Source organism: Electrophorus electricus, chromosome 12 (assembly GCF_041902795.1).
Source record: "Electrophorus electricus isolate QZ-2024a chromosome 12, ASM4190279v1, whole genome shotgun sequence".
NCBI lineage: Eukaryota > Metazoa > Chordata > Actinopteri > Gymnotiformes > Gymnotidae > Electrophorus > Electrophorus electricus.
The window spans coordinates 7,493,722-7,520,390 of record NC_137508.1 but is presented as its reverse complement, the minus strand read 5'-3'; the positions used below and the strand labels follow the sequence as shown (position 1 = coordinate 7,520,390).

The 26,669-nt window shown below is 39.3% G+C and overlaps 1 protein-coding gene and 2 long non-coding RNA genes across 4 annotated transcripts; 2 read left to right on the top strand and 1 right to left on the bottom strand.

Annotated features, from left to right (window-relative positions):
* The first annotated feature begins 1,068 nt into the window (after nt 1-1,068).
* Nucleotides 1,069-3,477, top strand: LOC145660350 (uncharacterized). The gene is made up of 3 exons (XR_014126609.1): nt 1,069-1,214; nt 1,795-2,037; nt 2,560-3,477. It is a non-coding gene; the product is annotated as an uncharacterized LOC145660350 (long non-coding RNA).
* Nucleotides 3,478-4,691: 1,214 nt separating this feature from the next.
* Nucleotides 4,692-7,091, top strand: LOC145660398 (uncharacterized). Its single transcript, XR_014126749.1, has 4 exons — nt 4,692-4,909; nt 5,001-5,076; nt 6,350-6,571; nt 6,736-7,091. It is a non-coding gene; the product is annotated as an uncharacterized LOC145660398 (long non-coding RNA).
* Nucleotides 7,092-23,788: 16,697 nt separating this feature from the next.
* On the bottom strand, nt 23,789-26,303 carry rps24 (ribosomal protein S24). Of its 2 annotated transcripts, XM_027015811.3 has the most exons (6): nt 26,215-26,303; nt 25,440-25,505; nt 25,131-25,340; nt 24,875-24,988; nt 24,295-24,312; nt 23,789-23,856 (listed from the first exon to the last, which is right to left on the bottom strand). In XM_027015811.3, the coding sequence occupies exons 1-5, from the start codon at nt 26,215-26,217 to the stop codon at nt 24,307-24,309; spliced, it is 399 nt and encodes a 132-aa protein (XP_026871612.1). In that variant the 5' UTR covers nt 26,218-26,303; the 3' UTR covers nt 23,789-23,856; nt 24,295-24,306. The 2 variants fall into 2 exon arrangements, with proteins under 2 accessions (XP_026871612.1, XP_026871613.1); XM_027015812.3 differs by lacking the exon at nt 24,295-24,312.
* Between the last annotated feature and the right edge of the window lie 366 nt (nt 26,304-26,669).

Below are 26,669 nucleotides of genomic sequence, written 5' to 3'. Positions count from 1 at the left end.
AGTTTAAACAGCATGCCATGCACAGAGTTTTCTTAGCCCTTGTAAAACATTGTGCTTAAGAAGCTAGAATCAGGTCAGGGACACTCAGCAATGTTTGACTTTTTGTTAATTGGCTGCTCCAGTCCTGCTTTGGGAGTCTGCTTAGGTCCATTGTTGTCAGTCTTGAACGATAACCCTCCTTGCCAGACTCGGGTTTTTGGCACTGGGTGGCAAGTTGCTTTCGAGAACTCAACTGTAGTTTTTCTACATTTAGCTTCCTTCCTGTCCTCACAAGTCTCCTAATGCCTACTGAAGATGAACACCTTACTCTGCAAATGACAAGGGGTATATTACACCTGTAAGTGCGCTTTGCCAAACAAGTGACCAAAAGAGAGAGAGAGGTGGTAGTAAAGAAAAGCTCTGCAGTAAGCCTGTGGCAGCTTCTCTATATGAGACCCATAAGTGGAAACACAAATGTGTCTTGTGTAGTCCCAGTCCAGTGATCAATCCTGGCAGGTAGAGCTCCAACAGGAGTGTAATGCATTCTGGCTAATTAAAACGTGCCAGCGGGGAACTCCAGAACTCTGCTATTAAAACAGATACTTTTAAATGCAGTGCAATTAAATTTCCCATTGGCACACATGGCCCTGAGACCATCTGCAGCAGTACTAGAGTGCTCACCCTCACTAAGTAATTTCAAGTTGTGATCTAGAAATCAAGCTGAACCCCACAACCTAGTGTTTTCAAGAAAGAGTTCTGCTCTAATTATGTCATGATACTTTGCTTCTGTTTAAGGAAATTTCTGTGTGAGGTCTTTTGATTATTTTGGCATAGAGCACTTTGCTAAACACGAAATCTGGATATCAATAATCTGATAAGCAACTGTACAAGGATGAAGCAGGGTAAGATGAATACATTTCGTACTGACTCTCCTTCCACTTTCTAAGAGTGACTTCTAAATTACTGTGTCAAATGTTAGCATTTCACAACTCAGGGGGAAAAAATGAAATCGGTCCTGCAGTTGTCTCACCCAGCTTTGTTTAGCTGGTGATCCAAATTAAAGTACAGTAAGCCATGCTGCATAGAGGAGATAAGAAAGGCTCGATGCTTACGACAGCTCTGATGTACACAACAATACGCTGCTCTGAATCAGACACAACTGGAAACAGCACATCTCAGGCAAAGCCTACATGGATTTCTTTTTTCCTTCTTTCTTTGAAGAATTACTGCTATGTGTAAGTATAAAATTGTGCATTTCATTGATTTCACATGCATTTTAATGAATGCCTGGAAAATTAACATATCCTCACATCCAATATGTTTGTTAACATATATTCATATACAGTACCAAAGATCAATCACCCTGAGAACTGCATATCTGTTGTTTATTTCATCTTGGAAAAATAATTAAAAAAAACAGAGAACATAATTTTATGTCTAAGGTGAGTTACTTTCATTGACAGGGTGGACATATCAATTCTACTGTTTTCTCTCTTTTCAGGTGTTAAATGAACAGGGGCTTGAATAATCATTAAATGTCTCAGAAAATCACAGGTTTTATTTTGATGTTTGCTATCTTTATGGCATGGACTAATGTCCCATTATTTCTTAGCAGTGACATTTTAAAGTTTAGATAATCCTCATTTAATTTATGGCCATTTGTTAAAATTTTAGGCAAAGGAATATCAATTTGGCAAGTATAATAAATGTACAATCAAGGTCTAGATTAAGTATAATACATATATAATACATTATAAGCCATTGTTGGTGGAGACTTTGATAGTAAAGCTATACCCTGCTGTTTCTGCTGTACAGCTGCCCGGCAGTGGTCTCACAACAGATCGCTTCTGACCCACAAGCCCCTGCCAGCCAATTTACATAAATCACACTCCAGATCTGACAGTTACTAGGCAGCACGGGCAAATAGCAACTCATCTCCAAATGGAAATCAGGCCACCAACCCAGAGAACATCAGGCCTTCTACAGTGACAAATATGGCAAGAAGGGAGTTTAACTGTTTCCCGCTTCTGTGTCTGTGCTTGATTTCTCACATCAAAGGTTTGCTATATTTTAGTGTACACTTTGTAGCAAACATTACATCAATCTTACTACCTCAAAAACTGAGGTTAACTATGTTAGTGTGTTTCTTACTTATGGGTAAGCAATGATCACAAGAAACTGGAATACAAAATTAGAGTATTGTAACACTGAGGATATTTTTCCAAAAATGTAAAGTTCACTGTTAAATATGTTTTAATATTACATTTTGTATTAGTGCTTGGAAGGGTAACTTGGTAGTGCCACTGGTGTTTGAGATGTGCATTTGGATTAAAATGACTTATTCTGAATAAAATACATAGTTGTCATTAGCACATCTTTCAGATGAGATATACATCTTTATTCACAGTATGATCAGTGAAGATAAGGCGCTAATGTTAGAGAGGTATATGCAAAAAAGTTAACTGCTTTTATTCATCAAATTCTTTTTTTTTTCAAAAGTTGATCAAATTGACTTTTTTATCATTTAAAACAGAATATTATTAGCCATATCAAATGAACATACTTTTGCACTTTTCATAGGACAAGGAGCCTAAAGAGAAGATGTGTTATGACATTATAATCCCTTAAGCAAGAGAGAATTAATCAGGGAAGTAGCGGTGTTGATATAAAAGCTCTGAACCATGGCTGAAAGGTAAGGCTGAGATTTTCAATACACCCAGTCTCTGCAGTGGAGATGTGACCCAGGGAAGTGGGGGTCATATTTCCCTCAGCTACTTTAATTGGTATTTTAAGGATATCTCACCCCTACACCAGCTCTCCTGTTGAAGTCTTTGAAGTGGAACATTGCAATTACACAGAGGAGAAGATTTTACCCAGCTAATAGAGATTGAGGCATTTCCTCCTAGTTGTACTCGCCTGGTGTAATATGATGACTAATGTGGTGATAGCCATTGTTTGTATTCATGTGGGAACAGTTTGGGAGATTGGTTTCTGAAAAATACATTGCACAATCTTTTAGGAATATACCCTCAAAGTAAACAAATGAATTTAATGTGACTGAAAAGGAAACACTTAATATCCTACCAAAAAAGACAAAAGCAAGCGTTTTGTGGTTATCTTAGTCAATAAATAAATGGCTTTGTTGCAGGAAATGTCTTAATGAGTTTTGTTTCAATTCAACCCTAAAAAAAGGACAGAAACAGATGCTGATATAATGGCTGTATAATAAAAGCATATTGCTCTGTAAGTGCTAATAGACAATAAGGATTGCTTGATCTATTGGCATGTGAACTCCAACTGCTTTCAAATTAATGATCTTTGGAATCATGCTGATTATGTGTATTATACTTAAGGAAAATATCAAATAACTATTGACTTCTAATGTGTAAATTAAATATTTCTTAACAATTCACCCACATTCAGATCAAGCTTTTTGTTTGTTTGTTTTTTACCAAATGCCATTTTGCTTATAGTTTATAAGACACCTCAATATAGAAGAACTGACCATGTAAATATGAAAGCGTGTAAGGAGACACTGTACTGCTGTTTTAATGTTATCTTAACGGGAGTACAGTCCTTCGTTTGGAATCTGTACTGAAGCAGAGAGGATAGTCATCACAGATTATCCTAGCTGCCATTTTTGAGAAAGCTGAGCTGGTGCTCTCTGTGAAGCCACAATTTTTTGTACTCTCTCTCTCTCTCTGTATGTGTGTGTGTGTGTATAATAAGACTTCCTCTTTTTGGTAATGCAGAGAGAGTCACATGCATACACCCCTGGCACTGTGCCCCTCACTGACTCCACAGCTGTTTATATGCCTGTCCCTTGTGTGCTGCTCAACCACCCTTACCTGCTTACATAACATTCTGTGTGTGTGTGTGTGTGTGTGTGTGTGTGTGTGTGTTTATGTGTGGGGCAGTAGATAAACATGAACAAATCACTGAATAATGCACTGAAACCATCTACACATAAATATGTGACCCAACAGATAGCCTTCCTGATTACCAAGGGCTCTCTTTCATCAACTTATGGAATAAGCAGAAAAATACCTAGTGAGCAACTAGGTATTTAGGACCAACAAGTATGCAATTTCCACTTTTTCCTAATCACTTACTGTCATTATGAGGTAAAACAAACTGAATCAGTGTATGATAAAATTATAAGTGCAATTTTTGTTGAGTACATTAGGACCATATCATTGTCATGAGAGCTTCCATACGAATCTGGTTTCAGATGGAATCATTTAGTTGTGTTAAAATGATCTCGTGGTTCAAAAATACATCAGATGTTTTAATTTTTCCCCCTCTCTTTCCAGGCTCACACACATCATCAGTCTTTTGAGAAACATGAAATCTGAGACTTCTTAGAAATGCTACCTTCAGGCTCCTCTCTGAACGAGAATGCTAGAGCAGGCCCACTGATATCATACAGCTTGCTCTCCTGTGCTGATCACAGTCAGGGCTGAGCTCTGAATGCAGGCCCAACCGTCTCCAGACAGTGTTACCTTTACAACAAGTTCTACGTACATATGCCTTTCATTGATGGATAGGATTGAACTAGCCCAGGTGGGATAAAAGCTGTCTTTTGCACATCAACTTTAATACACATTCACATTACACCGTGGCAATGTATGGAAATGCAGATCAACAACCTGCAGGCTTACGTGTCATCATGGGTATTATTCAACATCATATAGTCTATGAGAACAAATGGCATCAAAGGTATTCAGCGTAACAAAGGAAGCAATTCGATGCGGCATCCTTTCAGACGGAGCCCTCGTGGGAGCAGGACCGGTATGGTGAGAGGGAGGACAACCTCGGGTAACTCACCGAGACCGCCCAGACAGCCCACCAGGGCACCTCTGCTACCTGCACAGCCATGCCGCTCAGAAGAATGTCATTTCTTGGCTGATAGGGCTACAGATGTAATCAGGTTTATACTGGGACTGTATGCACTACATTTTGTCACCCACTGCACTTACTGATTGGGAAGAACAACCTGCCAATGCATTTTCACACTGCAGATTTTCCCTGACTCCTGGAAGATGGCTGCCTTCTGAGGGGAGAATAAATAGCACTGGAACTTAAACTAGTCTTTTGGTAAGGAATGCAGAACCAATCACACTAACATACAGGCAATTCAGTCATGTCTGTGTGAAAAGCAAGAAAGACTGACGAAAGGAAACCAAATGTGTTTTTTGCCATTAAAGTTGTGATAGAAGCATGATTATCTTTAAAACTCACAGTTGCCCAAACCAGTAGTATGCTGTAATTGCAACATTGTTGTTTTTCATTTTTGGTCTTCTGCCATCACTCAGATAGTTTTGTCTAAGGGGCTGTCTAGCAACAGCCGACCAACTCACAGCCAACCTGACACAACATGGCATCGTGTGAACTGCTGCCGTAACCGTCTTAGGACTGCCTGTCTGGACTCTCTCAGTAGCGGAGAAATAACAAGGCTGTGCAGGAGACACAGCAGGTCCTGTGCTCTCAATGTCATACGTAGTCGAGCTTGCAGGCCCACTCACGGGAGAGACAGGGGGGCACGAGCCCACTCACAGTCGCACAACAGGGCCAGGATGAGGTTAAGCACGAGCTGTCGGGGTGCCGTGCCGAGAGGAGCACACGCTCCAGGAGGCGGAGCCTGGGCTGCTTTTCCTTGCCAGTGCGTGGTGTGCTGTGCTCCTCTTTTAGGTGCAGCAGTCAGAGGAACACAGCTCGCCCGCCTCCGGGGCCCTGAGAACTGATCACTGAGCCAGGCCTTCAAATCTCCAGGGAGCAGCAGAACCACAGAACACAAAATCCCACAAAGCTCTTCCTGAGTTTGGGGATGTAGCATTGTGGAGCTCACATGGGTCTTTTGTTCACACACAGTTTAGGCAGCTGTAGTCCTGTTGATGTAACATTTAGTCACCTAGTTTGTCAGCTAGTCTTTTCATAACAAGGCTGGGACACTAGTAATCCCACAGGATGTGTGTTTGTAATTACTAAATAACCATGCCAGCTCAGATGCAGTGTTCAAATCCGGTTAGTGTAGCTGTCTAGCAGTAGGTGTCACAACATTCAATGGGACAAACATTTGAACTGAATGTCACAGACCATTTAAAGTATTGTGGGACCTAAGGTTTTTAATCCAATATCATGCATATTAAATTATTGTAAATTCAGATCACATATACATTTGCACTGTCACTATAGTTAAACTAAGGCTTGTATGACACATTATATATATAAAATGCTCTTAAATGATAATAAAAAAAAAACAAGTTATATAAATAACTGACTCCAAGTAATCACACATGCACAAAACCACTTTGTGTCTGTCCATCTTCGCCTCCCACCCCATCCCCCTCTCTGCTATCTGCCTGTGCAGAGCATCTGCTGCCCAGAGAAGAGGGGGAACATGGGAGCACATTAGTCACCAGATGTCACCTTTCGCTGCCAGCCCTATCGAACAGGCGAGCAGACAATGCCGCGTGCATAGTGAACATCTGACGGGGGCTCTTCTGAGGCAGAGCAGGGACGCGCTGGCCTGGAACGAGTGCCTCAATGGAGCAGCCTCCGCACCATACCGTGGCAGGAGTGGCACCTACAGGTCTCCCCACACACCCACCGCAAGCTTCCCGCAGCATCTGTATAATAGTCGCGCACTGTTTGTGTGCTGATGACTGCGCATTGTAAATTTGCACCACTTTTTGGGATTTTTTGGTCAAGGTTTTGTTACCATGCAGTTTTTTTCTTTGTGTTTTGGTTTTTCAGGCTGAATCTCACACACGGCAAGCAGGCAACTCTCCACAGAAAATCAAAGCATCAGTTATTCCTCCCGAAATAGCAATGGCTGCAGGCTTGAAATCATGAATGCATTTCTGATCCATTAAGAAACTCTGATGTATACTTAGTTTGATGTTGTACCTTGGGCAAACTAGAAAGTTTCACCCTGAAATGTTCAGTTAATGGATGATAAATAATGTTATGAATGAAATGTGCACTAAATAAGTTCTTATATGTTCTTATATTCGGCTAAGGAAATGCTTATGGAATGCTGCTTGAGGGTGTGAATCTTCTGCTGGGAGGTCTTTAGGCTCATGTCGTGAGGACCATGTGCTCCACTGATGGTGCTGGAGAAACGTGGGTGACCTGAAAAGTCAGCAACTAATAAATCAGTGCTTCATACATGATGAATATTGCTCTTCTTACGGCAGAGAGTTATGATACGAGGGTCTCAGGTTGAAATCCCAAAAGTGTCTCCTATATTTTATCTGCAGCTGAGGCTCCATCACTACCATTATGAGGAAATTCTCAATGGAAGTTCAGGTAAATACGACTGGTAATGTAGCCTATTTGAACATTTTGCCATGAATAATTTAATGGTAAGTGAGTAGTCAAGGGTTTGACCTCCCATCCATCTCTCTTCTCTCCACATTCATATTTAAACAGTGCTTTTTTCCATTTAATTCATTAATGTCTTTATTTCATTCAAACCAACACCTTTTTTTCCTCATTCAAACCTCATTTTAGCATTATTGTGGTTCACTGCCTGTTACTGGCTGACTTTTTTCTTCACACATATACACCACTACTGCATGAAAAACAATACTTTTAGATGCAAATAATTTAGAAATGCTAGCAGAACATAGATGGAAATTTCTACTCTAAAACAAATATGTAGATATTGAGATCCTTCTGTAGGCAAACCCGCTTGTACTGAAGGCTGGGACAATGCTGAATGACCTGGGTTCTTCACTGGTCAGTCACACCAGCAGGGAGGCAGCAGTAAGGTCAATGGACATTGATTTTCCTGCAGCATAATGTCGAATCCGCTTCAGAGAATTTTAAACCCCCACCTGGCTTATGTGCCGCATCTGTGCTTGTGTGAAAGCATTGCTGGTACCATCACTCCCAAGAAAATCAGTCTGATCACTTCATTAACCAGCATAAACAGTAGTGCTGCGCGCAAGCACGTAGAAGCAATGTATTTGTAACACAATTTAAAATATTTAGCAAGAGTCCACCTAAGATTTTAGAGGAGCTAGCAGAAAAGTGCCTAGGGACTTTTTCAAATGTTAATTAAAAAGCTGAAACTGATGCTTTTATACCAATCCTCACTCAGTTCTTTGTCCCTTAAAATGTCAAGAAACAAAAATGAATATACAAATGAAACATTGCACATATTTTCTTGCTTCTTGATCTAACATGACATGCAACCACATCAAGAAAGGAATGTGACTCTTTTGCAAGCAATGGTAAAATTCCTTGCTCCTTCCTCCAGTAAGTAAATGGAATTGAAAGTGGGGCAGAGGGTATTAATGCAGAAGGAGGAATATCCATTTAATCACGTCCTCCCTGCAGGCTGTGTTGATAAAAATGACAGCGGGAGCACATTACTAATTCCACCACTGCCACTTCCCATCGTCACTTACCTTGCAAATGAACTGCAGTAATGACACCTACCTGACGGTCCGAGTGTATAATAATTCGCCAGAATGATGCTTTTGGTGAAACATCTAAACGTAGTAGGTCGAGCTATAATTGGGTCTTCCTTAGTATGTAATTTGGGGCCCTAGCAAAATAAATCAGAAGAAAAAGGACATGGAGCAAAATAAGATATTTGTTATATTTTGAGATTCTAATAATGGCAGGTGTTAGAGTATTTAGCTTTTTGCACAAATGACAAAAATGGAGTAATACACTTATTCCATTCAAAAATCTAAATTGTCTGACTGGGCTTGGATCTCTATTGCAAATAACACTAGTTTAATGCCTAACATTTATGTGACCATATTACATGCATATATCACCCCAAGGCCATGGAGTGTAATATTAGCTATTTATACATTAGTGCTCCTTATCATGTTATTTATCATAACAAATAAATGGATTTAGTTACTTTTGTAGATTTTTAAATTAAAGAGATTCATCCTATCCATGAGAGGAAAAAGATCCCGTTTCAAAAAATTTGTTTTATTGGCTCCCCCTGCTGTTGATTTACTAAAATCACTCATGGCTGAGCATAGAGCGGTTGTAGCAGATTTCGCAGGATGCCTCATGTACATCAGCAATGAATCATTCATGGGACAATGATTTATAACGCAATGGAAATAATGGTACCCATTATACTTGAACTGCAGTTGCTAATACAATATTAGAGACAGAAAACATCCATTAGTGAACCTACAGAAGCACATATAGATCAGACACAAAATGAATGCCACTGAAGCCCCTCACATATTAAGTGAGCTACCCACCGAAAAAGTTTATCATGTATCCAAAGAACTAACTCTCACATGAATTGTGTTCCTGTTGTTCGGCGTCGTCCAGAGGAGGATGGCTTCCACCTTTGAGTTCCTTTCTAGGTTTATTACACATGTTATTATATATTTCGTACAATGAACAGTGGTAGGTTATAAAGTGCTGTTCACCTGGGAGAAAAAAGAAAAAACCGCAAACGTTGTTGGTGACGTAAATAACTTGTTTTCATACTGCGCACACGAGAAAGTGCACCCGTTTTCATGTCATTTAGCGTTCATAAAACGTTAAATAGATGTATAAACATGGATACGTATGTCAAAAAATGCACATTTCGTTAGTTTACCTAGCTATATCACCTGTAATGTTATATGCGAAGTGAAGATTGCGGTCCAAAGTAACGCTAGCTAAGCTGGCCAGCTAAGAAAATACGTCCCGGGGAGGTCCTCTGAACGTTATTTTATAAGGCCGCAAAGACGTTAACCTATAGAGGGCGTTATTGTAGGACGTACGTGAACGTCCTGGCAACGTCCATGGGACTTTTAAACGTCATTTATGAACATTTAATAAATAAGCTACCCTATTTATTGTGAATTATTATTATTAAGTGCCGTCGATTCCATCTCTTGGCAACCATAGATTTTTCACCACAATATCCTGCCTTCTATTTTGGACTTAAGACTTAATGAGTTGTTCATGATTCCTCTGATCGTATCCACCTCCTTCTCTTGTTTCAACTGTTACATAATTGCTTAGCTGTCATTCCAACTGAATTGATTCCTCACATATGTCCAAATAATGTAACGTATTAGCCTGTATTATTACACACGATTATATAAATAGAAGCACGCAACCTAGCTAACAAGATTACAAACGTTTGAATTCGATAAAACGTCTAAACACGTGTTCGAAGCCATCAGCTCTCCATGAGCAGATTCCCCAGGCAAGCCTAATAAAGTACATGAGAAATTTGTTAATATTATTTTTGTATCATAACCTCTGGTGATTTAACAGGTAGGGGGTTATAGATAACTGCTGGCTATCACAGCTAACCGCTAGATGAGCTACCTACCTTAACATAGCTAACGTTACTTTGGTAGCACAATCTTCACTTAGCATATAATATACAATTTTTAAAACCCGATTTATCCATTTATTTCACATTTTATAAACGTTAAATGATACTCAACGTACATGAAAACTATGCTGTTGCTGCTGAAAAAAACAGTTGTGCTTTCTCATGCTGTTGCAAAACAAGTTATTATCAGCAGCAGCATATGCAGTTTCTCTTATTCCAGGGACAGCACTTACTTATATGTAAATATATATAATATAATATACTTATTTACTTATTAACTTATAAAATTCATTATATTAAATGTAGCCTATAGTGTTTTCACGTAGTTGGAAATATGATATCCGAGTTTGACTGTATGCTGGTTTCCTTTTTGAGTTGATCCAGCGTTATTTAAACAACTTTAAATAAACTCTAAATTCGAATACCGCCTCAGCCATATTCACTTCATAGTCACTTAAATGTGATTTTAAAGTACCAATTGCAATATTCTGAACGCTCCGAGATAAATGCCTGCTGTGGCACAACAGCCGGACTTTCTCTAGCGGTAACAAAATGAACGGTATTTAGGGCACCTTACTGGGTCGTTACTGAACTTCCCGCCAGGTGTACAATAGGACCTGTACCGGACGGTATACAAATACCAAAATATGGAAGCCATGGAATGACCCGGCAACGTCGTCAGCTGTTTATTGAGCAGCTAGCTATGTTAGCCAGCACTTAACTATAAAACAGACCCCAGCTAAATGTTAAATCACCAGAGGTCTTAATATAAAAAAAATAATAATATTAACAAATTTCTCATTTACTGTTTTAGGCTTTCACGCCTGAGGAATCTGCGCATGGAAGGCTTGAAAGCGTGATTACAGCGCCCTACAAATAACTGGTTAAATGTTCTATTTGATTAAATGTTGTATCTAATTAAAACGTTTGTGACATTTAGTGGTTACGTGTTTCTATTAGTAGTGTTTAATATACAATCTAATACGTTATATGGACATGAATCAATTCAATACGATCTGCGAAATGAACAACCCATGAAGAAGTCTGAAGTCCTGAACAGGAGACAGGATTCTGGAGACCAGTTTATACAATTGCCAGGATCGACTTGACGGCACTTCATAAATAAAAATAATTCACAATAAATTGCACTTATGGGGTACCGTAATTTTAAAAAGATGTTCCTGGGTACATAACCGATTTCATTAAAAGGACTTTCCACAAACCTCCCGGCAAAGTAACCAGTTTTTGGCGACCCTACAAAAACCGTTCAGAGGCCTGTCAGTTGTGTTGTCGCAACGCGTTGGCCATAGTGTTGACGTTGTTCAGTGAATTTAATATTTTTGTTAAAGACAAACTGCACCACTTCAAAGCCGTCAGTTCGCTGTAGTCCACACCATGCGTGAAATGTTTTGTCTGTAAAGTATCGTTACATTTTTTATCATAGATATAATCTGTCTATCTTGTCTATTTATCCTTCATGGTATTTCGCACACACACGCTCTCTCTCTCTCTCTCTCTCTCTCTCTCTCTCTCTCTCTCTCTCTCTCTCTCTCTCTGAGAGAGAGATTCAAAAGTGTAGTAAAGAGAGAAACCAGAGAAACAAAACGGTCCTTCATCAGCTGTGCAAGCAAAGTGCCTCATAAATTGGAACCATGTATGTTGATGTTGTACAACTCCTTAACCAGGTTTCCATCACTCTCATCGGTTATTATCGGTTATTCTCATCGGTTGAAGCTCTATATCCAACTCACTACCTGGTCGCACCACTAGGATTTCAGGTCGCAGCCAGGTCCAGGTATTTAGCATGCTGGACATTCTTCGGGACTCTGCGGGCGATCGGCGAGCCTCTTGGATCGTGTCTTTGAACAACGTAGCGACAGATAGGCGATTTCGAGCATCGAGAGAACGCCGATTTGCCTCCGATCTGGAGCTTTTCTTGACGACCTCCAAAACATGTCTGCAAGCGGAAGATCAGGGCTAAAATCGTGTAGTGTTAACTCGGCATAAGTGGCCAAAAGCCTCATTAATCTGGGGCTGAGCTCTTGGTTCCATTTAAAGGGAATTCAATAGGTATTTCCACTTGTTAGGAAATTAACTTCACAGGGGGGAGGGGGAGAATTGACTATAAGCGAACCAGTAAGTGCTCATTTAAACGACAACTGTCTAGGCCAATCAGAAAACGTGACCATCAAACTCTCATCTTTAGCTGATGCATTTATCTAACGCGACATATAATTGTGACTGATTATATCTGGAGCATTTGAGGGTTAAGGGCCTTGCACAGGGGCCCAGTAGTGGCAACTTAGCAGTACTAGGGTTTGAGCTGGCAATCTTCTGATTACTAGTGAGCTACAGCTACCATCACTACTGAGAGAGTAACTATCAAACTCTCTCACATTCACTATAACATGTTCTCATTCACTATCAAGACTGTCTAAGAGTATGATGATGTGTGTAAGAGGTTTGATAATGTGTATGAGAGAGTATAATGGTGAGTGTAAGAGGTTTGATAGAGTGTGTGAGACAGTATCATGGTGAGTGTAAGAGGTTTGATAGTGAGTTTGAGAGGTAAGTTTAAATAATGGCCTAAATAGCCTCTCATAGGCTATTGTAAAAAGCACTTTATAAATAAATTTGACTTGACTTGAATTAAACATGGCACAAAAGACTGAATATTTAATAGGATCTGAGAGCCAATTCAGAACTTTTTATAACACTCAATGAATTGGATTTTGTTCACACACTAATTAGGCCATTCATATTTGATTAAATACCCCACTATTAATTTTAATATAAAAAGACAATACTTGAGAGATGCAAAGTCCACAGTATGCGCTATCCCACCTAGACCCAAAACAGGCCACTAAATTAAGCCTGGGAAAGGAACAGGCTGGATTATGGGATCTTTTAGGTGTAAAGAATTAAGGATTTCACCACTGCTGTTCAAAGCAACAGGCTTGTATCAAATAGCACCTGGCACTGGAAAGCATCTTTACATGAGTAGATGCTCTTGGAGAATAAGACTGGCCTAATCCAGACAACTGACTGAATCATTTTCAGTCAGCACTCAGCCTCTGATGAGCTGGGAGATAATGTACAGCAGGTAGGTGACAGATGACTGAGGCCCCAGCCTGTATGATAACAGCTTTAACACGATAAGAGAGCATAATGTGTCCAGAGAGAGGGACTGCAAGTCCAGTCTATTCCAAAGGAAATAAATTAGTAAATATATATCAAACTACAGTAAATTTACCATAATAAGGTTTCTTGTTTGCACACAAGGTGAAAGGTGAAATTCAAGCCTGATCATCACAGCATGTTGCCCAGTCAGGCCTTGTGTCATCCCCACAGCCGTCCACTGTCAGCCAGTGCCTAACATCTGCTGGTCACCCGAAGCTGTGAGAGCCCAGGCAGCCCATATCCTCCCACCATGAAAATAACAAGGACATCTGAGCAGAGTGATCCAAGAGGAGCAGTTCCAGTGCAGATGCTTCTGCCCTGCTGCATGCTGAGATCTCATTCACACTGTTTTGCTACATACAGTCTGCTGAGTGAAAGACAGACACCACTTCTCCTTCAGCAGGGGGATTTTATGCCAAGGGAGTGACTGAGAAAGGGGTGATTTTCCCTCAGTGGAAAACCCAAAAAATGAATTGTGCATGGAGGAAGGGGGATCTTAAGACAATCCTTCAAGTAAATGCTCAATAATCAACAAATCATGCAGCTGAGGAGGACTTAAAGAGGTTAAATGATGAAGAAATGAATACTCTGATGACCATATGCAGATGGCACCGCGCTAAGCTGTTATGTAAATGTAGCAGGCTAGCACTCAGCATGAGAGATGTGGCACGAGCACTGTGGAGAGTGTGGAGGAGACTCAGCTTGTTTTCATTATGCACTGTGCAGATTTTTGTCTGGGTAAATCACAGCCTGAGCCAGGCTTTGGATACAGTGTGCATGATTAGAATTCTACCAGCCCTGCATGGCCTCTGCAAATCATTTGCCAGATCCTGAGGGCCTTGAAAAGCATGTTCATTTTACATATTAGCACCTAGCAACCAGCACAGAGCAGAGATAGCTAGCAATACCATGGTTTAGTGGTTACTACTGCAAAACTGATATTATTGGACACTTCAAGCAACTAAATGTATTGCACAGAAATGAGAGTCCAGTGTGTCCTAATGTCTTAGAAGAATCCATATATTTATTAACATTATTGATGATTAAATAGTGGGTGGATCATATATGAATTTCTTTTAATGCATATTCAGTAGACCCTAAGTAATTAGACAATTAGTAATTAGATTGTTCAGTTGCTTCTTGGCCAGCAGCGTGCTGCTGCATCATTAGTTCATGCACAAGAGGGCTATAAAGTCTGTATCTGTTGTCTCCAAATATGAGACAATAGCAATATCAATTCCAGTAAAGCTGCCCATCATGAAGCTGAACTGAAAATAAATCAGTCAGAGACATAGCCAGACATTAGGTGTGCCAAAACTGGAGTATTGTTAGAGGCCGCAGCTCGCTGATGAGTTTAGCAATAAGTGATGATGGATGGGTAATGAATGACCAAAGAATACAATTAATCATGCTGAAAAAACTGTTGAGCTGATCAAGAACACCAGCCAAGTTGTAGACATAGATTTTGTTAAAGACTTCCACAGAGAGAACAGTACAGCAGCAAGACCTGCCAGCAAGGAAAGATACAAATTCTTAAGCCTTAACAACCGAAACACTAGTTTAGAGCATACTAAAAGGTACACAAATCAAAGTCTGGATCAAAGTCTTATGCACAATAAAAAAAGGAACACCGCCTCATCTGAGTTACAATGTCATGGACATCTATGGCTGCCAGAGGAACTGGCTAATTTGTCTTAATGGTGATGTGACTGCTGATTACAGCAGTAGGATGAGTTGAATGGATTGTGTTCACATCTGTTCAATTGCCTCAAAATGTAAAAAACAAAAAAACAAAAAAAACAAAGATGCTTTATCTTGTAGCAGGACTGAAACTTGAAACCTATTACTAATTTATGAAATTTTTAGGGCCCAAAGGTAGAATGGTCTCAAGTGGTTAAGTCATTCAAGCAACCTGAACACCAGTAAGTATGCATTACTTCCTGAAAAAGTAAGTCCCTTATAAACATAGGAACTGAAAATGACTGCCTCACAGGCCTGTCCGAATATCACCAGAGTATAGTCACACTACAGACGGTTAACAACTACTGTGGAGTTGCTGCCAAGTAGGATAATAAACATGAACATTTTAGGATTTAGGATTACTTTACTTTGTCCAATTACTTACGGTCACTCCAAATGAGGGACAGTATAAAACTGCAAATCATATAGAATTTATCCAATAAAAGTTTAAATACCACCAAATAAAGCTGCTGTTCCACATAGTCATACTCATAGTTTCAAGTCCTGTTCTGATATTAAAAGCCCAATTCTTCATGACACAGATTTAACAAGGTGCTAGAAACATTTCTCAGAGACTTTGGTCCATATTGACATGATAGCATCACAGGGTTGCTGCAGATATGTCAATGGCACATGCATGATTCAAATCTCCTGTTCAAACACATCCCAAAGGGACTCTATTGGACTGAGATCTGGTGACTGTGGAGGCCATAAGAGTACAGTGCACTTTTTGTCATATTCAAGAAACTAATTTGAGATCATTTGAGTTTTGTGACATTGGATGTTATATTGCTAGAAGTAGCCATCAGAAGATGGGTACACTGTAGTCTTAAAGGGATGGACTATCAGCACAAATACTTAGGTAGGCTCTGGAACTTATAAATAATACTCATTTGGTATTAAGGGGTCCAAAGTGTGCCAAGAAAATACTCCCCACACAATTACACCACCAGCAGCAGCCTGAATCATTGATACAAGACAGGATGGATCCATGCTTTCAGTTTATTTGCAGCAAATTCTGACCCTTCCATTCAAAAGTGCAACAAAAATCAAGACTCATCAGACCAGGCAACGTTTTTCCAATTTCTATCATAAAATTTTTGTGAGCCCATGCAAATTGTAGCCTCAGTTGCCTGTTGTTACCTGACATTAGTTGTAGCCCATGTAGTCTTCTGTTGCTGTAGCGTATCTACTTCAAGGTTTGATATGTTGTGCATTCTGAGATGCTATTTTGCATATTTTGGTTGTAATGAGTGGTTATTTGAGATACCATTGCCTTTCTATCAGCTTAAATCAGTCTTGCCATACTTCTCTGACCTCTTGCATCAACAAGACATATTCATCCAGAGAACTGCTGCTCACTGGATATTTTCTCTTTTTCAGTTCATTATCTGTAAACCCTAGAGATGGTTGTGTGTGAAAATCCTAGTAGATCAAAAGTTTCTGAAATACTCAGACCAGCCCATCTAGCACCAACAACCATGCCAATTCAAAGTCAATCAAGTCACAGTTCTTCCCCATTCTGATGCTTGGTTTGAATTTAGGTCTTGACCATGTCTACATGCCTAAATACATAGAGTTGCTGCCATGTGATTAGCTCATTAGACATTTGCATTAACAAACAGTCCAATGGGTTTACAGGTGTGGGTTTTTCTTTTTTGACTTCCTACTTTGTGTGATCCATTTAAGAATAAATTTTGTCCCAAGAGGCACAATGTATTTGGTAACAATTGTATGATCATCTTGATTTGTAATTTGTCTCACACTAATTGGATCACAATGACTTTATTATTAATTAATAAGATCAGTCTTACAGATCTACAAACCTAAGTATGAATTAAAAACTTGTTTGGGTTCATCAACTACATGTGGGTAAATGGAAAAATATGCCAATTGGATTGATTGTTGGCCACACTAATTCTTCAAGTAAGAATTTTGGAAATTATGTCTTGAATGTTTGGATAGTGGATACAGAATACTGGGCCAACATCACATCAACATCACATCAATTTAAAAAAAAAAAAAAAATATATATATATATATATATATATATATATATATATATATATATATATATATATATATATATATATATATTTGAATTTTTTTAAATGTAAAATCTAAAAAGATACTCCTGATCAGTTCAACATGGATAACCAAATAAAAACATCTGCTGCTATAGCTCTTATAGAGCATATGAGAGCATATGCCTAAGAGAACAGTCCATTTTAATGCACACTCTAGTAATGTTCTAGCCATCACAAGCAGGTAATTTAGAGGGCATTGTTTGTTTTGGTATGAGGTAACAGTTTTCACTATGCCCCATGCTCAACAGCAGGTGAAGTAAAGACAAACTGTGTGTTGTGTTCAGACATCACCATTTGGTCCCACCCTGCCTCTTGGAGTAATGGACAAATAAAAACCCACAGTTTGAACCACTTCAACAGGCTGGGGCACATTGACATTGACATACTCCTTGGCTCAGCACTGTCTCCTGTCTGTAAGAAGCACACAGAAGCAAAGTTCCCTTTCTCACTCTCTTTTATCTGCAGCTGCCCCTGGAGGAGAGCAGACACAGTCCCGCCATCTGCCTACTGCGTCTGGAAGAGCCAGAATGGTTGCCTCGGCCCAGATGACAGAGCTGGCCAGCCGAACCTCCGCAGCCTTGCATAATAAACAGCCGACCTAGCCCTCCTTCTATACTATCTTCCTTCCGTTTTCTCCTTTTCTCTCTCTGGGTAGCAATGCAACAACTTAATCTGGCCATAATTCTGTGAGCTCACTAGTTTTCTTACGTCCATGTGTTTATGATGGGGGTGAAAGAAAGAAAGAATGAGAGAAAGATAGATACAGAGAGAGAGAGAGAGAGAGAGAGAGAGAGAGAGAGAGAGAGAAAGAAAGCCCCTGGGAGTGTGCGTCAATGCTGTTGAGAAGAGCCTCATTTTCCAACGCCATCTGTTACCAGTCCCTGAGTTGAAAGCCCCATTTATGTCATCTTTCCCATTGCCACACAAGCAAAGCAAAGCAAGCCCTGTGTTCTCTCACTCCATTGTTGCTCATTCTATAATTCTGGTTCTTACACCACCCAGACTCGAGTGTTTCTGTAGTCATTTTAGCTGTCAAGCCACATGCTTTGGTCTCAGTCAAAAGATAGATTCAGTCATGAAATGAGATATATTGATCTTCAAGGGAAAACAAATTGCTTGTCAAGTAAAACATGCAAAGATAACTGAATATGGAACTGCAAGAAAATGTCACTATAATCTTTTATGAACTTTGTAGCCTGTGAAGAGGATGTACAGAAAATATAGAGAATTTTCAACAGAAGATGAAAAGTAAACAAACCTGTTTCTGTTGTTCTGCTATTGACATGCAGTAGATTGTTTACTCCAATGGGAGTGGATTAAACTTGGGTTTATTATATTTGTGGGAGATCATGCTTTGCATAGATTGCAAATGCACTATTCATGAGCTGATGGAAGATATCAAGCAAACATGACAATCTTTCCAGGTTAGCCTATCAACACCTAAGCATAAAAGTCAGTGTTTCAAATTCTTATGAAGCTTTAACCAGTGCATCAGCCATAGCAGGTGTCAAAAATATTTACCTAATATGCATGACTGGTACATGGGATACGAATCTTAATCATTCTGGTGCCATGTGACATAATTTAAAAAATGCCAATGAAGGGGAAAAAAGGTTCTTAAAGAACAGGAACATATTGCTTTGTTCTCAACAATATATTGAGGCCAAAGCCAAGGACACTTCAATTTGTTTGACCTACTTAGGAGTTGGTCAAAGTAAAGTATGTCATATCCCCAGTCTCACTGTGAGACAAAAAGCCAAGTTTCAATAAATACAGGGCTTGTGAATCAAGATTCACAAGTTGCAAAATAAAATATGCCATGATTGGTAATACAATACAGGTTATGGGTCTACAAGACGACTATTTTTCAATTAATGCTATCTTCTACTTACTATCGACAGATTATCTAGACTACTGGTGAGATCATTAGTTCTAGAGGACTAATTTCTCTCTGGTTTGTCCCCACAGATAGGGTGGTAGAGAATAAGATACTTAAAATATATATGGTGAAGTTTTGTAAGCCACTGGACAATGGAATTTTTTTGTGAAGATGGTGGTTCTGTATTTATGCACACTGAGATTAAAAATTAAACAGTGAGTATAATGTTTGTGTGTTTATTATATATTTGGTGAACTATATGGAATCACTTCTTTTTCTATGCATAGTCCCATGATATTAGGTAACTGGGCAAAAGTTTAAAAATTATCATTAGTACTTGGTTGCAAATTCTTTGCAGTCAATGACTATCTGAGGACTGCAACACAGACATTTTCAGACACTGGATATTATTCATTAGTAATACTCTGCAAAGCCTTTTTCCTTGACTGCACTAAGCGAAACAAATGTTTAATATGGCTCAGGTCATGTGACTTGGCAAGTCAAGAACATTCTATTTTTTGGCGCTGGAAAGCTTAATGGTTTGAATTAGAAATGTGTTTCAGATCAATGTCACAATGCAAGACGAAGGCATTTGGTGGGATCTGAACAGTTAAGATGCTTCTTTGAACTTGAGAACTCTTCCTGTTGCAGCTGTCATTGTCATAACATCAGTGAAGACAAGTAACAGACTAGACCTGCTCATGCCAGATGATTTATAGATAGGATATGGTTTGGATCAGGAGCTGTGCCTTTTTTCTCTATACTCCATAACAGGTTCATTTTCATGTCATCTGTTCATTAGACTTTTTTTCCAGAACTTTAAAAACTATTCCAGGCTTTTATAAAAGGGCAATCAAGCTTTTGGTAAGTTTACCAGTGATTTGTCTCTTGCGAGTAAATACTCTGAGGTTATGCTGATACACTGCCTGGCCAAAAAAAGGTCACACACTCTAATATTTTGTTGGATCGCCTTTAGCTTTTATTACAGCATGCATTCGCTGTGGCATTGTTTCCAAAAGCTTCTGCAATGTCACAACATTTATTTCTGTCCAGAGTTGCATTAATTTTCCCCAAGATCTTGTACTGATGATGGGAGTTGGTCCACTATGCAAAGTCTTCTCCAGCACATCCCAAAGATTCACAATGGGGTTCAGGCCTGGACTCTGTGGTGGCCTATTCATGTGTGAAAATGATGTCTCATGCTCCCTTAACCACTTTTTCACAACTTGAGCTCGATGAATCCTGGCATTGTCATCTTGGAATATGCCCGTGTCATCAGGAAAGAAAAAATCCATTGATGGAATAATCTGGTTGTTCAGTATATTCAGGTAGTCAGCTGACCTCATTCTTTGGGCACATAATGTTGCTGAACCTAGACCTGACCAACTGCAGCAACCCCAGATCATAGCACTGCCCCCACAGGTTTGTATGGTTGGGCACTAGGCATGATGGGTGCATCACTTCAGCTGCCTCTCTTCTTATCCTGATGCGCCCATCACTCTGGAACAGGGTAAATCTGGACTCATCAGACCACATGACCTTCTTCCATTGCTCCAGAGTCCAATCTTTATGCTCCCTAGTAAATTGAAGCCATTTTTGTCGGTTAGCCTCATTGACAAGTGGTTTTCTTAAGGCTACACAGCTGTTTACTCCCAATCCCTTGAGTTCCCTTCGTATTTTGCATGTGGAAATGCTCTAACTTTCACTAGTAAACATATCCCTGAGTCCTGATGTCGTTTTTTCTAAGATTTGATTTCACCACACATTTACGTGATCGCTGATCACGATCATTCAAGGTTTTTTTCCAACCACATTCCTTCCTTGTAGATGATGTTTCCCCACTGTCCTTCCACTTTTTAATAATGCGTTGGATAGTTATTAACCTGATTTTAGTAGTTTCAGCAATCTCCTTAGATGTTTTCTCTGCTTGATACATGCCAATAATTTGACCCTTCTGAAACAGATTAACATCTTTTCCACGACCACAGGATGTGTCTTTTGACATGGTTGTTTAACAAATGAGAAGCTACTCACTGCATCAGTTAGGGTTAAATAACTTGTTGCCAGCTGAAACATAATCACCCTTGCAGTAATTATCCAATGGGAGGCTCCTATTTGCTTAGTTAAATCCAGGTGGTGACCTTTTTTTTTTTGGCCAGGCAGTGTATATTCTTTTTATAATAGTCTTTGACACATTTATGGATATATCCTGGATAATACTTTCTTCCTTTCGTCTTTGTGCTGAGAGACAACAATACTCCAGGAATAAATGTAAACTACGAAGTATAGAGACATTTGGATATACCACATCTGGCCTTGAAACAACTGATCAGCCAGTAGTTCAATTACTTGCAGTTCCCTGAACTGAGGGGTTGTGAATTAAAAAGGTTTGGGTTTCCTAAATGCTTTACCCATTAATGGTGTAAATACCCCCAAACTACATCTGACATTTTGCATTTTAATGCTAATCTGAAATACAGTGTGCTGGAGTAAACAAACTCCACCACTGCTAACAATAACAAATACAAAAAACACCTTACGAGTGATAACATTTCATAACACTTTTACTAATGTAGATAACAGTATAAATAATAATAATAATAATAATAATAATAATAATAATAATAAATAAATACACCATTAACTACATACCCAGGTTGGGAGCCACTGATTCAGTATGGTAATTAGTTCAACAGCAGATCAAAATTAATCACAGGAGTCCTGAAGTGTGCGGTATATAAACTTGCACTGTCTTAGTGTGAAAAACAAACTGAGTAAAACACTTTTTGATATTGCAGACAGACATAAATAACAAATAAGAGAAAATATAAAATACATGTGAAATTACTTGGTATTACATTTAGAGCACACTTAATTCAGACATAAGGCTAATTTGAAACAGCAAAACTAACAGAATTCAGGTTGCAGACAGGAGTAGTCATTGTTTTGACATGTTAAATGACTGCAGACAGCGGTGTGCTCCCACTCTGCATTCAGCCCACGTTTCCGGAAAATTCCGAGCACACTCCTGCGGCTCTGCGTGACCCACCAGCCCTTCTTAGATCAAATTCAATGTGATTGTGCTGTTCAATATTTTATTGACATCAGCCTCAAAGATTGTTGCTACAGCGACACCAGAGATAATTATTTTTTAGCACAGTCTTTCTTTTCTGAGACATTTTTACCCCCTCCGCACCCTGGCTCCAGCCATTCCTGTGGAGAATTGTTCTGCATAAATCAGCCAGTGGAATACTGAATCAGCTCCGCCACAGGGAATGTGTTTTTGTGTGCAGTGTGTGTGACTGATTATTACAGAGTCAGGCCACAAACCTGGGCAGGAGCCGCCCCCAAGTGGCAGCTATGGTTACTGGAGTGAAAAGGTACACTCCTTTACACACCCAGTTTTACTGTAGCATCCCTCCTTTGTGCTCCAAAACAGGGAGACATGCACTTACTTCAGCTGAGCCAGTACAAAACAATTTTTAAACCTCATGCTAGAACCTGTTTCCATGTGGCCTTGAAGACAGCCATGATCAGTGAAAAATATAACTTTAAAAAACTGCCTTGGGTAAGGACATCTGCCAAGCAAATAAATAATGTAATCTAATGCAAACCTCAGGAATCCTAGGGGATGGTTGGTTTTCATCCACTGTGATTATGTGCATATTTAATTACTGTTTGCAGGCATACTAATGAAATGTTCTTCAGATGTTGACCAGGTCTCTCTCACACACACACACACACAGCATAATGTCGGTAAAAATGAAGTAATACATAATAGGCTTTTATACAATAGCAACACAATAGTATTTGATCTAGTTTCACAATCTTGAAGGTTTGGTTCAAATGAAATAACTGAACGCAATCAATTATCCTTCAACATTTGATTCTTAACAGCTGGAAGTTTAATCATAACAGAATCCTGCATAAACATATTTTCCCCAATTTTGCAAATACAGCTTGTTTGGGGTTCACTCTTAACTGCACCTGTGTTATCAATAACATGTTCCTCAGACTCAATGCCCTGAGGCAGGAACACACAGGGGTACTGGATCTCTAGATTTCACCTCCTGTTCCCAGCTTTTTCTTGCATCATAAAGCACTGGGTTAATACCAAGGTCTTCGCTCTCTAGTGCAGCGGGTGTCTGGTTACAATGGAGCCCTAAAGGCACACCTCACACAAGGCTGCCTAACCCAGTGGCATTTCCAAACAAGAGTTTAAACATGATGCGACCCTCCAGAGCTGTTCCATTTCACAAAAGGATTCTAAACCTCACTGTACCTTCCGAGAACATGCAACTGAATCCAAGACCAGATACAAGATATCCATGGCTGTTAAACATCTTCCAGTAGGAAACAAAACTTCAACTGGAAGAGCATTGCCATTGTAATTAATCCGATAAGTTAAGAGAAATTCACCCCCCAACTGACTCCTCCATAAATACATCTGCACATGTCTTGCCTTTACAGCTACTGAAACAATTATCGAAACACTAGGGTATTGGGGGTATGAACCAAAACATGCTGAAAATTCACATGGTGTAAAGGGCAAGAGCACCCATTACAAAACAGGACCTAAAGCTTTCAAAAACAACAGCAGAATTGCTTTTTTATTATTTATTTGTTGACAATATACAACATTTTCAGGATGGTCTTCCCTGAAGGTCTCACTGTAGAGGAAAAATGGTACACAATTAGAAGATTCCAGCAGCAGTTTGGAAATGGAACTACCACTTAATTCTTAGACAGAGCAGAAATTGCTGCTACACTACAGGGTTCATCATTCAGTAATTCTTGGTTCAAGTTTTATAAAGACTTCTGCTGGCAAGTTTCATTATTAACATGCAGCTTATTTTAACGTGCTTCACACTTCAAGAAAATGTACATTTCAAAATCATGTCATGCTGCTTCTAATTAGTAGTTTACAATTCTCGTTTACAAATGAGAAAGTTGGCAATTCATCATTTACTTTAATAATTTGTGTCAAACAGCTTTTTCAAATGGGCATCTCCTTTGAGAATGAGGCACTGGGGATTTAACATGCAAAGCACTCAATCTACAGGTACAATTGGATTGCAATCAGCACACCATGCCGATCTCTGCTCTACCTTTTCCTGATTTCATTTCTGAAAACATCCAGAGAAGGCAAAAGTAAAACGGGGGATAAAATGGAGTGGAAACATGAGACTTTGATTTGGTAACAATACAGCTGTTCTCTGAAATAAAAGGCTCCGCTCTAAGTAAATTACTTATTCAAGAGTGGATAAGCCATTTCATATTGTTATGCACCTTGCCATAGCCGTCAACCACACTTATTAATTTTTCAGCTCAAAGTAATGTCCTTAGATCTAGTTGCAGAAAACTCCATTAGCGTGAACCAAGCACACTACCTTTAAATTAAGTGGACAGAGTGATGGTTTAATAATAGCTAACAGCTAGCAATTATGTGCAACTGAAACACTTGCCTACAATAAACGTGATCAGATTTAGTGGACCAAAAGGTAAGGAATTAAACCATTACTCCAAACACCCTTTCACAGCAATCAGTCTACTAGACGTTTACCTTCTGTATTCCAGTAGTATGAAAGGAGGAAGATGACATTAAACCAGAAGTGTGAATAAATAAATTGCAGCATTCTAAAGCTTGAAATGGAGTTGACAAGGGCTATTTGGGTAGTTGGACGTTACCTTCTTGCCAGCAGCACCAACAGTGGCTTTCTTGATGCCTCGTACTTTCTTCATTCTGTTCTTTCTTTCCTTGCGCTGTTTTCTGGAGGTCTTTTTCTTCTCATAAAGACCATGCTAAAGCAGAACAAGTCATCCTCTGAAAACATGTTCAACACCTACAATACTCCAGCAAGCAGTAATACTCTTACTGAAGCAATCTACTTTTATATAGTCTTAAAGAATAATTTAAAGATAAAACAATGTGGAAGCAGCTTACTCTTGCTAGTCTGTATTTGGGCTCATTCTTCTTAGCATTGTCCAATGAGTCATAGACCATGGCAAAACCTGTAGTCTTGCCACCACCAAACTGAGTCTTGAAGCCAAAAACGAAAACTACATCAGGGGTGGTCTTGTACATTTTGGCAAGCTTTTCCCTGATTTCAGTCTTGGGGACTGTTGCTTTGCCAGGGTGCAGCACATCAAGAACCTGGTAAGAAAAGGATGCACCACAGGTTAATCACCAAGTGGAAATGAATACCACTAGAAAAGCTAAACAACCGGTCATGCCATGTTACCCATCACTTACCATTTGCTTCCTCTGAAGCAAGCGGTTAGTCATGAACTTCCGCGTCCTGATGGTGACACTGTCGTTCTGGAAAAGAAAAAGTCAAATTATACAATTACGCTGCGTACTATCTGAAAAGTTACTCAAAAAGAAAGGTAACCAGCCAACTCTGCTCGCTGGGTATACTCATTTCCCTAGCTAATTCTAAGAGCAACCGCCAACAACCCTCATAGCTATACCGGCTAGTTAGCTATGAATTTGGCAAGTTCAGATAGCTGAAAACTGCAGTACTCTTTGGAAGCCATAAAGGTTATTGGTCTGGTTATGCGGTACAATACGCTCACTTAACTGCTTTACCTGGAAACCAGGCTAACCTAGTTAGTTTTGCGCTAATGTTAGCTAATCTATGAGCAGAAAGCATACACAACCAACCAACAGCAGAAGGCAGCAAAAAGCTAACCAACCATCTTAACATTTGGGTAAAATCGTTTAAATGGATCAGCTAGAGCTACATAATCAGATCAGGTGGAAAAGACATTCTTTCATCTCAGAATCACACCCTGCAACTATTTTTGTCAACGTATAAATGGGACACTGACTACAACCAAGCTCATTTAGTCCTGTGGCACGGCTGTTTAGACTACAATAAACAGAACATACATTCACGTTTAATAAAAGTATATTATGCTTGTAGACCATTCACAAATCATAATTATGCTAGGTCAACTAGTTAAACTTTTAAGATTGGGAAGATTTTTATAAGATTAGCCTCTGTATTCGTTTCACGATCACTCACCATCTTGGCGTCAGTTAGCTCAGGGGCGAGAAAAAGGAAGGAGGACCCATAGGTGGCCAACAATATGCCAGATTGGGCAAATAATTAGTAGTTTACTGCAATGCCTGAGGAAAATAACCTATCTGATTAGAGACACAAAATAAGACTTTCTCGGAAACAAAGCCTAAATGTCCTATGTCCAAGTTTTTCTATATCATACCTAGATTTACTTTAAGCCTCCAAAATGTTTAAAGTGCTACTACATTTGTTTATCACTAGAAAGGAAAAATATTACAATTCAAAATAAACATTGTTAAGTCAAATTACAACGATGATCCGTATTTATCAAGAGGTTCAGAAAATAATTATAATCTAGAGCCGGTTAATTTGTGTCGATCTAATTGCACATGCGGAGAAAGGGAAATTTTTGATCCCAGACCAGCATGGGGCTATCCTTCTTTAGTACAACATCTGTT